At 33.7% G+C, this 13,816-nt stretch overlaps 2 protein-coding genes across 8 annotated transcripts in view; one reads left to right on the top strand and one right to left on the bottom strand.

The window, feature by feature from the left end:
* LOC106150693 (EH domain-binding protein 1-like) overlaps window positions 1-6,799 on the bottom strand; it is a 36,401-nt gene extending 29,602 nt beyond the window's left edge. For 4 of the 7 annotated variants that reach the window (XM_087004454.1, XM_087004458.1, XM_013523633.2 and 1 more), the window contains exons 1-3: window positions 6,714-6,799; window positions 2,431-2,570; window positions 658-715 (exon numbers count right to left, since the gene is read on the bottom strand). In XM_087004454.1, the coding sequence (XP_086860580.1) occupies window positions 658-715; window positions 2,431-2,531 (159 nt within the window). In that variant the 5' untranslated portion in view covers window positions 2,532-2,570; window positions 6,714-6,799. Of the gene's footprint in view, window positions 1-657; window positions 716-2,430; window positions 2,571-4,072; window positions 4,251-4,310; window positions 4,460-6,713 lie in introns of those variants that run through there. The other 3 variants (XM_013523630.3, XM_087004455.1, XM_087004456.1) reach the window with 3 other exon arrangements.
* Window positions 6,800-7,042: 243 nt separating this feature from the next.
* LOC106163026 (uncharacterized) lies at window positions 7,043-13,492 on the top strand. The gene is made up of 9 exons (XM_087004157.1): window positions 7,043-7,232; window positions 8,294-8,622; window positions 8,883-9,138; window positions 9,399-9,467; window positions 9,719-10,585; window positions 10,999-11,156; window positions 11,497-11,632; window positions 11,873-12,018; window positions 12,305-13,492. Exons 1-9 carry the CDS (start codon window positions 7,169-7,171, stop codon window positions 12,602-12,604), a joined length of 2,325 nt encoding a protein of 774 aa, XP_086860283.1. The 5' UTR covers window positions 7,043-7,168; the 3' UTR covers window positions 12,605-13,492.
* Window positions 13,493-13,816: the final 324 nt, after the last annotated feature.

Raw genomic sequence — 13,816 nt, 5'->3', positions numbered from 1 at the left:
CTAAGGAAGTAATTCACATTTCTCTTTGTAATGTTATCTTAGAAGTAACCTGGCAAAAAAAGAACCTGTGTATAGGAGTGGTGTTCTACCACACAAAAAAAAAAAAAAAAAATGCAACAGATGCTCCAAATGATTTAACCACAAAAAATGTAGACAAAATGTAAATATACATTCAATTTTTTTATACAGAAAGGTACAATATAAAATCAAGTCAGTAAAAAAATATAACAGATAAAAATTCACTGACCGAATCCATTGTTTTGAATTAAAATATATTGGAGGGTTTTTTTTTTTCAATTTCTGGCATGGTTTCACCAATAACATGTCATTGCTGAGGTAATGCAATGCAACAAAATTTCTGTTTGTTATATTGTTATCAATATGTTACTAAAGAATCCAATCTAATGACTTGTAATAAAAACCACCTGTAAAGATAATCACGATCTCCCTGGTGTTTAACACATTTTTAAAATGATACATGTAAATAATTATATTCTTGTTGGTATTCACTCATTTAGACCGATAAAAAATTCAAACCATAGTCCAAGTGTCAAGTGGTTTCATTTTGGTAATGAGTAAGCACAGCCTGGAGACCAAGATAAGTTAGTTTCCTGTCTTCACTATCTCTACACATATTATCATAAGAACTGTACCCACCTCGGTGGCTTTCCTACGACTTCTTCTTGTCCATACCACCAATAATTTGTTAGGTTGCCTGGTGGGGAAGAATAATGAAAAATTCAATTAAGCAAAAAAATATATATAGGTGATAATTTTACTAAATGTAGAAAAGGCAACAAAATATTCACCTAATTGTATGATTAGCAAAAACACAACAACTGTGCCTTAAAAAGAAAATGTATTAAATCATCAATGGACAAGGTTATGAAATGTGGTGGATGTAGATCTTAGCTGAATCATTTGGACACTTTGTTTTTAAAACTTTCCAGAATTGCATTAAGGCAAAGCCCACCTATGATTACAAATGACTGGTTAAGAAGGTACCTCATATAATTGCTCCACTACAGATTATTCTTTAGACTCTATTCCCATAGATTTTAGATTGATCTATCCCCGCGGGGAGTCTCACTAGATTACTTTCAGATAATCCGACTTAAATGTCCGTCCCACCTACTACAAGCTGTAAGGGGGTAATTAACTTTCATGTCCACCCGGCTGACAGCTATTCAGCGTGAACCCCCAGGGAGTTAGGTCGATCTAAAGTAGGTCGATCTAATCTATGGAAATGGGGTGTTAGACATACGACAAGTTAATACAAACATGTGCAGTAGAAAGAGAGACACACTTAACAAGATATGATCATAGGAACATAGTTACAAGGGGACCATATACAGAGTTTTGGGGCAGAAAAAAATGATAAATTTTCATGCTCCTAACAGCAATTTTCTGGCATTTACCAACTATAACTCAATTAAAAAATACTCTCCTAAATGTATTTTAAATAGATAAAGTGTGCACCACTTGGCTTAGACAAGTGAACTAGAGACAGCATGCTTTTCTCTCTGTGCACATCCAGTACACAGAAAAGTCAGAAGCTGTGCTGTAAAACAGGATCTCAGATTTGAAAAGAGCCATTAACATAATGAGATAGTTGATGATATTTTTTAAATAAATCTACTTCAAAATAATAGTTTTTAAAGCTTAAGGGGGAGCAGTATACCATTTAAATTGAATCAGGCACATACAAGTTATAGGAATATAAACACTGTATATAATCTCTTTAATGTGCTGGCATGTTGTTTCAAGAGAGCATGTTGTTTACATAGGTAGATACATGTAGTCTGGATCAATACTTATTCCTTGCAGATATCATTCACAAATAAAAGTTAAGATTTCAAAACATCTTTGAGATTAATAATCTTTATCACACATTTTCATATATGCATAACAAAGATAATTACCTATAAAATGAAGGCAAAAGCCTTCAATTTCATATAATTTATTTACGAGGTATTTCAAAGCATTTTCTAAAGCCATTGGTATGTTACTAGTATGAAACAAAATCATTCCATAGAAAACATTTTTCTTGCATTATGCCTAGACATATCAACCAGTCATGTTATGCTGCTGCAGTAATATTGACAGCTACAGATGGCCAAACAGTAAGTCAAAACATGCATTTAGGCCAAAATAAAACAGGCCATTGCCACCTCTCCTAGAGATTTATGCCAAATATTCCTAAGCTTAAAACAGTTGAAAAAACATCAATAACACGTCCTTAAATCGGGGTCTGTAAGCACAGGACTGAATGTCCATTTTAACCAGATTATAGTTAGACCACCTAAAGACAGACATGGATATATATATATATATTGAATGGTGTTACAGAGGCTTACATGCTAGTTGGTACATTGAAAGTTGGGCTAAGGCAGTCTATCAAGAAAAATACAAATACCCCAGTATACCTACCATTTCTTAGTGACCTCTACAGTGAGTTCTTGGTATGAGGCTGTGAACTGAAATTTGGAAGCCCTCTTTCCCACTCTTTGTAGTCGCTTCCAAACTGACATTGTTCAAGGTAATGGAGCAGGCCAGGGGTACTGCATCAACTGAAGAAAAATAAATAAAACCAGACCTGAGACATTAATCTGGAACAGAACCGCCCTAGCTTGTGCTTAAGGAAGAAAGAATACTGTAACAGTGAATAAAGGTGCATATATATATATATATGTATAGTATTGTAATACTATATACTATTACATTACAAAACTAAATGCACTGTTCTACATAATGATAACTGCACACCTGTCTTCAGATGTTCTAGTCTCAGATGCTCTGCATAGTAAGAGAACAGCAAACAACTGCAGACACATCTCAGGATTACTAGTACATAAATTCTCCTTCACATTCCTAGTATATGACACAACATGAGAATTGCTCTAAACTTGCATTTGAATTACATCTAATCACAAACCATGTAATACAAGAATAAACTATCTGATACACGTGTGTGTGTGTGTGTGTGTGTGTGTGTGTGTGTGTGTGTGTGCATACAACCACAGCCAACTGGCAAGATACCTTAATCTTGGTTCTCAAACCACAGCATATTCCTATCCACTACATTTCAACTGATTATGTTAATTTGTTAGCTCCCATACAACCTATAACTTTCACCTATTATATCAGTAGCACCAGACTTCAACTTTAGCTGTTACACTCTATTATTAATCAAATTAATTCCCCATTCACTCTATTAATCATGATGACATCCTTCCAAGGCTATAACATCCAATAGCAAAGGCCTAGTTGCATAATATATCACTGCTAATGAAATATCTTGTTGTCTCCCCTAGGACAGGCCTATACCATGGCATATATATATGGCTTCACAAATATCATCCACTGCTATACATTCATTGTTTTAAAAATTGGGTGACCATTGTTGACATTGTCTGACTGCCAAAATCAATAACAAATCCTGTTATCATTTTACAAAACAAGCACTAACATATGGATCTTGTCTCAAAATATCATATGAGATGCTTTGGTTAAAAATCCAATATGAAGTATTTTGAGACGCATGTACATTGATTCATGTAAAATACCTATATATATATATATATATATATATATATTTATATATATATATATATATATATATATATATATATATATATATATATATATATATATATATATATATGCAGTACACAGATTTCAAGGCTTAACAAAAAATCTGTGTCTACTCCTACGTGTATCATACCAATTACTTACTCTTTACAAGTTATTCAATTCACACATAAATTTGGTAACAAATGAATAGATTATCTTTCTCCAAAAAACATACATTGATTGTAAAATGTGTCTCCCTGTATTCAGCTGTCAGAAGATGATGCTGTTCATGCATTTGCCAATTTCCACTGCATTTACATAATGAAGAGAAAATATTACGAAAGAAACAAAAGATATATTTCTTCATTTGACACGGTTTCTCTTTGACCATGTGATTTACAAATTGATTTTCCAAGAAAGATATGGGAAAAAAGGGAAACTGAACAGTACCTAAATTCATTTGTGAAGACGACAATCTTTTCATAAAAAATGAACTTACCTGACACATAACTTCACAGCCGATCAATGGCATCAAATCAATATGAGCAAAGTCGTACCACACATAAAATATATTAATTTCACAAGTACAGAAAATACAGATACCTTACATCTGCACTGTCATGTGAATCTCAACCAAAGTGTTAAATACTGTTAATATTCTGCAAGCACCTTCCTTCTTTCTGTTACCTGACATATTCTGATTAGTCATTACAAGGAGGAGGTGAGGGTTTACTCACCTGGTTCAGAGATGCATGGTCATGTTTAGCATTCAGAGAGCTATAGTGACAGAACTTCCATGATATTAAATCTGTAGTGGTATTAGTACATCATCCAGTAATCATTTCCAAAGTAGGTGGAAAATGAAAACAAACAAACATTAAGACTAATTTATTACAGGAAACTAGGTCACTTGAAGGACATATTTAAGCATATTTATAGACAAGTTGGCTTAAGTTGAATATTTTGCACCATCTCAGTTGAGAGTTTAAAATCACATGGTCATTTCAATAATCATAGAAGTTCTAGCAAGTAAAGCCACCACAACTTGACTTAAATATGCCTTAAATAAACATTTTCCTTTATAACAACTATTTTTTTCTACAGACTACATGGTGTAAACTATAAGTGGAATTTTCCTTAAACGCTGACTACGAAAAAAAAGAGATTTAATTATTTACAGGATGTGCTAAAATCAAATTTACAAGCAATTGAAGACACTGCACCACATGACTCTTGACAGCAGGAAAAGAACCACCCCTGGTGAAATTGCTGTTCTGAATCCAAAAGATAAATGTCAGACTATTCCATTCAGAAATAAAAAAAAAAACCGTTTATTTTTGCCTGAAAGGAGTCAAAGCAAAATTGGAATAATAAAAACAGATAAAAATAAGCTAAGCTTAGAAAAAATAGAATTCCCAAAAATTTTACAATTTAAAAAAATGATTCAAATTTACACAATGTACATAATATTTATATATAAAGTATTAGTAAATATTCACTACCAGGAAGCAATCTATGGTTGGATGAAATACTGCTATGTGTGTGGAACAGAAAAACAGGAACAAAATTAACATCCTGAATCTTAGTCTCACATGTGACTTTTTTGTCATATTGTTGAACAACACCAAAATGCATGATAGAATTGATCAACAAAAGCTGTTTGAGTAGTCTAACAAAAAAAGGAGCATACTAGTATATTTGTACATAAAATTAATTCAAATATCACTTTTGGTGCCACAGTCAACAACTGATAAATGGTTATTAACACAACACCCTAAATTATAATGTTTTTTTTAGATCAAAATTAAGCTAGCCAAAGCTACATGTATTCATGTTCAACAAGGATCCAAAAACTGCTGGTTTTTAAAAGATAAAATATGTCTACAGTAAGTGTGTCACACTATTAACACAATATTGGCCAGACACAATTATAAATGCGTGACGCATAACTCATTTCTCTATTGTGTTGATATCCTAGCTATAGGTTTCTTAGAAAACCTATCATTTCTGTACAAATGATATGCTTCTAATATATGATTGAGCAATTATCAGTTATGCATGCAGATGGCTTATCTAAAGTAGATAAGCATTTAAAGAGCATTTAGAAGCTTAACTAGTTGGTTTAAGAAGTAATAAAAAAGAAGCAGTAAAATAGAAGATTTTTAAAGCAGAATATATTTATGTATATATATATATATATGTAACTAAAATACTAAATCTGTGAGCTGGGCAAAAAGCATTATGTTAATCTTAATATGTATTCATTTACAGAGGGTGAAATCCTGGGGCAGTAAAGTAGCCACTATGTATTCAGAAATATGCCCAGAGCATTACTCTTACACTTGTACTTGTACATGTAAATCATAACATTAAAAAAAAAAATCTAAACTGCTACAGTTTGATTATTTACATCAATTTTGTCTCTTTCTATAGTTCAAGTCTTTTTTTTACTCGAGCAAACCTTCCTAATATTTCCCTTTTCCTAATATCTGACATAATATTTTACAAAAGCTGTCAATCTGCTTCATGGAAAATTATACATAGAGCAAAATTCACCACTGATTCCAGACCTCTTGAGCAATATAAACTTTAAAGTTCATAGAAACATGTACTGTAATAGTGGAGGTCAACTTTATTCCTATGTAAAGAAAGCCACTAGATACGATGATGAGAAATGTACATATCCCACAGATAAAATATTAGACACAGTATGAATAAAAAGTAAATAATGCTATACATACATACATGTACATGATGTATACTGCTTTGGGGTGAAAATAACTTGGTACCGGTATCTGTGCTGTTTTGACGTTGAACTATTCACTTTAAACTAATTATCAAAAAATTTAAATCGGGTTTCACTTGGCGCTGTATTCAGTTAATGCCAGGGTAAAAGACCAAAGGGACAGTCCACTGACTAAGCAATAAGAAAAAGTACTAAAATCAGTGTAGACGTACAGCGGTGTAGTCTACGGACTGGGTTTGTGGTCACCTTCAATGATTTGTAGCAATAGGCGGTCCGATCTGCTTATTAAAGAAACTGTGGTAGACAGACTATGATCCAACGTGTTCTTTCCAAATAATAACTATCATAACAAAAAAAAAGAGCTGTTAAAGCTGTACATATACAATGTAATTACCTTATTCAGGAAAACGGTATCCTATTTGCTATTTTCGTCTTCGGCCATTTTGTCCAAGTCACGTGATCATTGTTTTTTAGACCGCTGTCAACTTTAACAGTAACTGCAAAAAAATGTCCCTTAGTACTATAATTATAATTTAAGAAGGCAAAATAATAAATATTTGTAGTTTTTTAAAAACTTTAACTTAAAAACCTAAATTTATTGCAAGCTTGACGGAGATCATTTACCACATTCCATATAGTGTATATCAATGTAATTTTTAAAATGATATGTATTCTTTCTGATCTATAAAATCACCAAACATTATGTTTCAATTTTAAAAATAATATGTCAAAATATTAATTTGTCTTTTAGAGGCAGTGTGCAGAGTTTGAATTTTATGCAAATGAGCGTGGCTGTGCTAAGGTAAAATTCGTGTCTGCTAAGCAGACGAAGAGAAGCAAAGGAACAAAATGGCGAGGAAAAATCAACAACAAAACTCGCCCAGAAAGTCACCTAGACTGAAACAGAGAGAGGGTATGTCCAGCAGAAGGCTTCTTTAAGACGCATGTCTTTGACATACCTGTCAATCATCATAAGGGGATCTTTAAACAAAGAGAATTTGATCTTAAAATTTCGTCGGCTGCTAGGCCTTTGAAATCGCGCATTCGGCAACCATGTTGCAAATTTTGTTACATTGTAGCAGACGTTTTACCTCACAAAGCATTTGCTAAATGTGTAATCTGTGAACTATGGATTTTGTGGTATTTTGCATTTCGATGGCACCTATTACTGTGAAAACGGGGCTTAGATACACTTATACTTTATAACGATTTTGCTATAGTTGCTAGCGCGGGATAATATTTGGGGAAAAGGAGAACATGAAATTTTAGGCTACCAAGAGCTGATAACAACAAGTTCGAGACAGCAAATTGATTTAGTGATGTGAGGAACATAAACAGAGTTTTATCAGTTTGAATCGACAGTCGTATTGGCTAAAAGATGGCTTCAAGTTAAATTTAGTGCATGAAGCATGTCCAAAATTTAAAAAATAGATTTTGAAAGTTTATATCTGTATTGGTAAGTTAGTTTTGCAAATATTAAGATATTACAGAGGACAATTTTGAATAGCCACAAAAATCTAAAGTGGGTTTTAATGGTTAATTATAAAAGCATATGAATTCTGTGAAAGAGGTGCTATAGTGCATAAAGATTTGTTTTTAATCTTTAGAGGTTTTAATATGCCTGTATACAGTACTTCAGGGGAACTGTATACTGTACTTTTTTCCAGAAGACTGAAGTTAATTGAACAGTTTCTTTTATTCCTTGCATTTTTACTTTTCATAAAGATCTGATATTTAAAGCCAGAACATTAATTTTATTACTGTTACAGAATTTACATGCTCACAGCTTTAAAAAAAACTTAATTTAAGTAACTTTTTTCCTGCTCATTCAAGCTGACCAGTTATTTAAATGGAAATGATAGGATTTTTTTATTCTTTCACTCTTAGAAACAGTGATGTAGAAATTGAAAAAACAGTGAAATTGAACAGTGAAATTGAAAAAACGTTTTAATCCTCTTTTTGTCTTCCAATTAGAATCTAGCAGTTCCACATTGGTAAAAACTGAAGAGGACTCTTCAGATCTGGAGGATGGTGAAATGGAAGTTGATGTTGAGGGGGACATTGAAGAATCTCACAATACAAGTTCTGATCTTTGCACCTTTGACACCAGTGTTGAGGTAGATCAAGATCCAGAAGATGACAAAGGCTCCAGTGATGAAGAGGAGATTGACATGGAAGATGTCGGAGATGAGGATCAGTTAGACTCACAAAACAGGGGAAACATGATGTTAGATGTGCTCGCACAGGTAGCATCAGAAACCCTTGCAAGTGATCCATCAGCTGCAAAAACTCCAACCAAGAAGGTAGTTACTAATGAAATCTTTTTTAAAACAATGATGGTCTCAGCATATTTATTTTGAAATTCTTTGCTTTCTTTGTACAATGTCACTATATTAAAGCATTTCAATTGATGCCAAGATATAACAAATTTAGAAGTATCCCTTTTTGATGTTTAATGTAATGCAAGTTAAAATGAGGAATATTCCTAGCAATTTAAAGCACTTTTAAGTTTTATATTAATTATTTAGATATGCTATTCTATATTTATTTACCTTATATCCAGTTAACAGCCCGCAGTATGCAGTCGCTGGATGTGCTGTCATTGGACCAGATAGCCCAGCTCACAGACAAACAGCTTTTGGCATTATTCTCAGATACATCTGCACATGAGCTGAAGCGGAACTATACCTACACATGTTACTTAATGCCTGGAAAGTGCAATAGTAGTTTCACCAGTTTTGGTAATGAAAATAGAGCCAGGTTGCAGATGAGAACACATCTTCTTGACCATGTCAGTGAGCTGGTAGATGAAGCAAATGGTAAACATTCAAGCATTTTGAGCATTTCTCTCTTTTGGTTATTTAAATCTATAAATCCTTTTCTGAAGGATATTCCTGGCTACATGTTTTTTTGTAATATATAGACTTTTTTCTCCTTGTTGAATAATTATGGAAAACACTTTCACATGTAACATACACTTTGTAAGATATCTGGAATAGCATTTTTAAATGATTTCACCAGACAAACATGCTTATACATTTGATTGTAAATATCATAATATTTTCCATTTTGTCTTAAGTTCCAGGGAGATCTCACAAAATAAAGTTCACTGCTGAACCAGTGCCTGCAAGAAAGAAGAGACTTTCAGGTATGCAGTGACATGTTGCTCCTTACTAGTATCAGCAGAAGTTTAGGTTTAGTTATATATCATTTTTATCTTGACAAAACTTGGGTTACCTCTTGCATGGAACTCATAATTTAATCATTCAAAAATTAAGAAATTTAGAAAGGAATACCAAAATGGTATTTTGTTTTTTTAACTGTTTGTTGAAGTGCATTTAGTCCCAAGGAAGTATGAAGTGAAACTGAAATTCCTTTACAAATCATTCCTATTTTCAGCTGAAAAAGCAGCTGCTAAAGCTGCCAAGAAAAAGCAACAAAAGAAGCTTCACCTGTCCCCATTGAAACCAGGACCTGCCAGTTCAAAAACATTCAAAAAAGATAAGGGAAATTTCACTGTGATTAAGTCTTCAGGACAATCTGAAGATGTCTACGTTTTTCCCAAAGGGAAAATGATAAACCTTTCAGACATGGTTGGTAGTAAAAACTCAGACATTGATGAAAATGAAGCAAGAGAGAACTCCGACTCGGGCTCAGCAGAGAAGGGCAGATCTGGAAACGCATCATCCCCAACTAGGAAAAATATTGTGAAGAAGTTTGCCAATAAACAGTACAGGATTAGAAAAAGTGTGGAAAAGAACCCAAATAGGACAAGGCTTAGTGCTTTGCAGGCTACGGCTGGTGAGGTTGCCCCAAAACCTAAAGACAATCAAGAAACAAAAAGAAAAATCAGAGAAAATGAGGAATTTATTTTAGAATTTCTCAGCAGGCGACAGCCATATCATGATCACAATTACACCACAATCTTTGGGCCACGAGATACAAGTGATGATGAAATGGAAGAAGGACAAGACATTGCCGAAATTGGTACCAGCCGATCATGTGCATTAAGGTGGGGCCCTATGCCTAATAAAAATGAAGATGAATCTGAGCAACCTAAGACACTAACTCTGACACTGAGTCAAAATCATGGTGAAGATATCAATCCAAAAACCATGACAATTCCAGTGGTGCGCCTTGACAAGCTTCGCCTCCCCAGTGATATGACTGCCGTGCCTGTTCAGCTTGTCAGCTCAGAAGAGATTGTTCAAATGGGAACCGGTTCTGAGGAGCAGGCCGTTGATGGAGTGGGAGATACTGGGCAAAGTAAGCATCAAAAGATTTACTGCCGTAGAAAATATTTTGCAAGGGTTTCCCTTTTGTCAAACCCAAGTGTTTGCCCCGTCTGAGATGCATAGCAGAAATGATAAAGGGTGAAGATTAGGATTTTTTCTTTTTTGCACTTGCCGAAGTTGGCGAGTTGTCCTTAAAATGCACTTAGCTGTGTGGGTAAATGTTTCGTCAGGTCTGTTTTCAACTAACATTTGGCAAGCGTTTAATCTGTGATACTGTGGAGTAAAGTGAAAATGTTTAAACATAAAACACACCAACCCCTGAATCTGTAAAAAGTTAAACCGCAGCAAGTCTCTTTACTGCTTTTGGTAACCTTGTTTCTTTACTAAATCTCATTGTAGATGAAATGCCTTTGAGCATTGTAATTTATTTGGTGATTTTTTCAGAACCATATCCACCAATGCCAAAATCCCTGATTGCAAAGAAGGGCAAGATGCCAGTGCCAGAAGAAGTTTTATCGTCCACTGATGAAGAAGAAATAAATGTGACAACTTTAAAAAAGAAGAAGAAAAAACTTGTTGAAGGCAGTGCAGAATGGGAAAGGGTAAAACAGTTCTATGCTATATTCTGAAAAGAATGAATTTTTTTTCTAAATGTCAAAAGTAATTTTTTATATTTAAATGAAGAATGTCTTGTCATTTGTTTTACTGACAATATATTTGGTTGTGAAGAATTTGACTGGCTTCAACTGAGAAGTGTTGATGTGAATGGAGTTATATGCCATTTTATGCCACAACTTTGACCAATTGTTTTGTAGGGAACTGGCAAAAGTGCATGATTGTTTTATATAATATGACAATACTTACTCATTTTATCTATCATCAGATTTACATGTAATCGAGACCAACAAAATGGTCTTGCATTTAATAGTATTGATTTTTCAGAAAATGGCCCTAAAGTATATCAGAGAACTGAAGAACAAAAAAGGCACAGAAAAGGGAATTTTAGTTTGTAGACTATGCAAGGACAAAACTTTCACTGCAACTGCAACACTCATGTACCACTACAGAAGCCATGCAGGTAAAACAGCCATTTTTCCCAAGTGGAAATTTCATTTAACATCCAGCAGAGTGAACTTGATTTTATGTAAAATATTTGAAAGACAAACCTTCAAAACTAGGAAGTACTCATAATGTGAAAGCAATTTCTTTTCATTAAGTATGCTCAACCCTATCTACAGTGTTTATTGCAGACAGTTTTTCCCCGCCTACTACCCATGTAAATATATCATTCTTAATTTGCTATTTTGGGTTTCTCCAGGGATCAAGCCATTTGTGTGCCTAATTTGTAACACCACCTTTACCAGACAGCACAGTCTAAACTACCACATGTTAATTCACAATAATCAGAGCAGGTTTACTTGCATTGACTGTGGGAGGAAATTTAGGCACCCAAGCCATTTTAAGGTAGGTACTTTATGACGTAAATAAATGCATTTCTGAAACTCTCCAAAAGATGTATCATACAATTTTATTATGAGCATGCGAGTAAGTTTTGTAGAATTTTAAAACTTTTTTGCATCTCTAAAAATTGTTTTGTAGGGAACTGGCAAAAGTACATGATTGTTTTGTATAATATGACAACACTTACTCCTTTTATCTATCATTTGATATAGCACAAAAATAGGTCCATCTCATTTCACTCACATCCCAATATGTTATAAAGTTATGTAATGTCCAGTGATATATTTAGGAGCACCTGCGGCGCCACACTGGTGAAACACCATTTGAATGTACAGACTGCGCCATGAAGTTCAAGACAAGGAACACATACAAGAGGCACTTGAAAACAAGGCACGGCAAGCTGCTCACAGCCAGTGGGATTTTCCTCTTGTCTGCAGAGGAATTTAGCCTTGTGCGTACCAAGCCATACAAAAAGACGCTCAAACAGCAAGCAGAAGAAGCTGCAGCAGCTGGGCATACAGTACATGTGGATTTTGAGGATGATGAGGATGATGAAGAGGAGGAGGAAGAAGAAGGTGGAAGCTCATGAGAAAATGTTTTATTTGTTGTTGTTAAATAGGAGTACAAATTGAATAGTAATATATACGGTGTGCTGCTGGACAGCTTAGGATATATCCATATAATTCAATGTGCCTCAAGAATTGGGTTATTAAGGCCATTTGTCTTGTCAGAACGTCTAGAAATTTATCCAAAATTTTATTTTACATATCAATTTGAAAGGGAAAAAAATTTCATTGATTGATTGTTGTATATAAGTTGCCATATTTTACTTGATGATGACGAAATTCCAAAAAGCATTTATATGGTTAAAGTTTTTTTTAAAACCAGCTTTTGGGTGTTGTCAAGGTTAATAGTACGAAAGGCAACCTAAAAAGTTTTATTAAGATTATGTATAACGTGTATCGATAGAATGCTTGACGTTTAGTATGAAATTATGAAGAAGATTAGTATGAAGTTGCCCTTATTTCAAAGGGTTTAACACTTAGATTAGAAATTTCTAAAAAGCATTTTTATTCGTGAAGGATAAATGATCAGGCTTGGAAAAAGATATAAATATATATTTTTTGCATTATGTACATTTGTAAATAGCAGAAGAGTACTAGCTTTATCTTTCTATATGCACCCACATGTATATATACATATATTCTTTATTACTGCTACGGATACTGAATTTTCGCAGTTTAACTGTATAAAGCCTATGTATTGCACAAACAGCTGTGGAAAACATGAAAATTAAAAAACTAATATACAACTTTTTCACCAATTGGATATTACTCAAAGACCTTATGTTTAGTCATGAATTTCATGTATTGTTCTCTTTCACATATACCTCATTTATTGGGAAACATGTATAGTGATAAATAAAAGACAGTAATGTTAATAAAGATTATCAAATAAAAGTGCTGTTTATAATGTATTTAGTTGTCCAGTAAAATTAGAATGAGAAATATGTATAACTCTGATACTGGAATACTAGGGGGACTGGTAAAAGTGAAGACAAACCCCAGGAAAGGAAGGAATCGATTACAGTGTGTGGTGCTACTGGGCTACTGGCTGCTCTGAAATGTGCATTGGAGAAAAAAAACGGGCTTGAAAGTACAAGTAAAACAACATAGAATACCCTGTACTAATGAAATCTCAAAATTCTGCAATTTTCCAACATAACGGAGACCTTGATTGCATAATGGATGAAGACTTCATTCTTGACAAGAGGAAAATGAGCTAACATGCCATCAAAGAA

This window comes from Lingula anatina, chromosome 2, assembly GCF_051362555.1.
Source record: "Lingula anatina isolate TDL-2025a chromosome 2, LinAna3.0, whole genome shotgun sequence".
NCBI classification, from domain to species: domain Eukaryota; kingdom Metazoa; phylum Brachiopoda; class Lingulata; order Lingulida; family Lingulidae; genus Lingula; species Lingula anatina.
The sequence above is the reverse complement of the archived record's forward strand: the minus strand, read 5'-3'. Positions and strand labels throughout refer to the sequence as shown.

Coding starts and splice junctions, on each gene's coding strand:
- LOC106163026 (XM_087004157.1), top strand. CDS start 7,169: ATGGCGAGGAAAAATCAACAACAAAACTCGCCCAGAAAGTCACCTAGA. Junction 10,586..10,998: donor AGTGGGAGATACTGGGCAAA/GTAAGCATCAAA, acceptor TGATTTTTTCAG/AACCATATCCACCAATGCCA. Junction 12,019..12,304: donor GGCACCCAAGCCATTTTAAG/GTAGGTACTTTA, acceptor TGATATATTTAG/GAGCACCTGCGGCGCCACAC.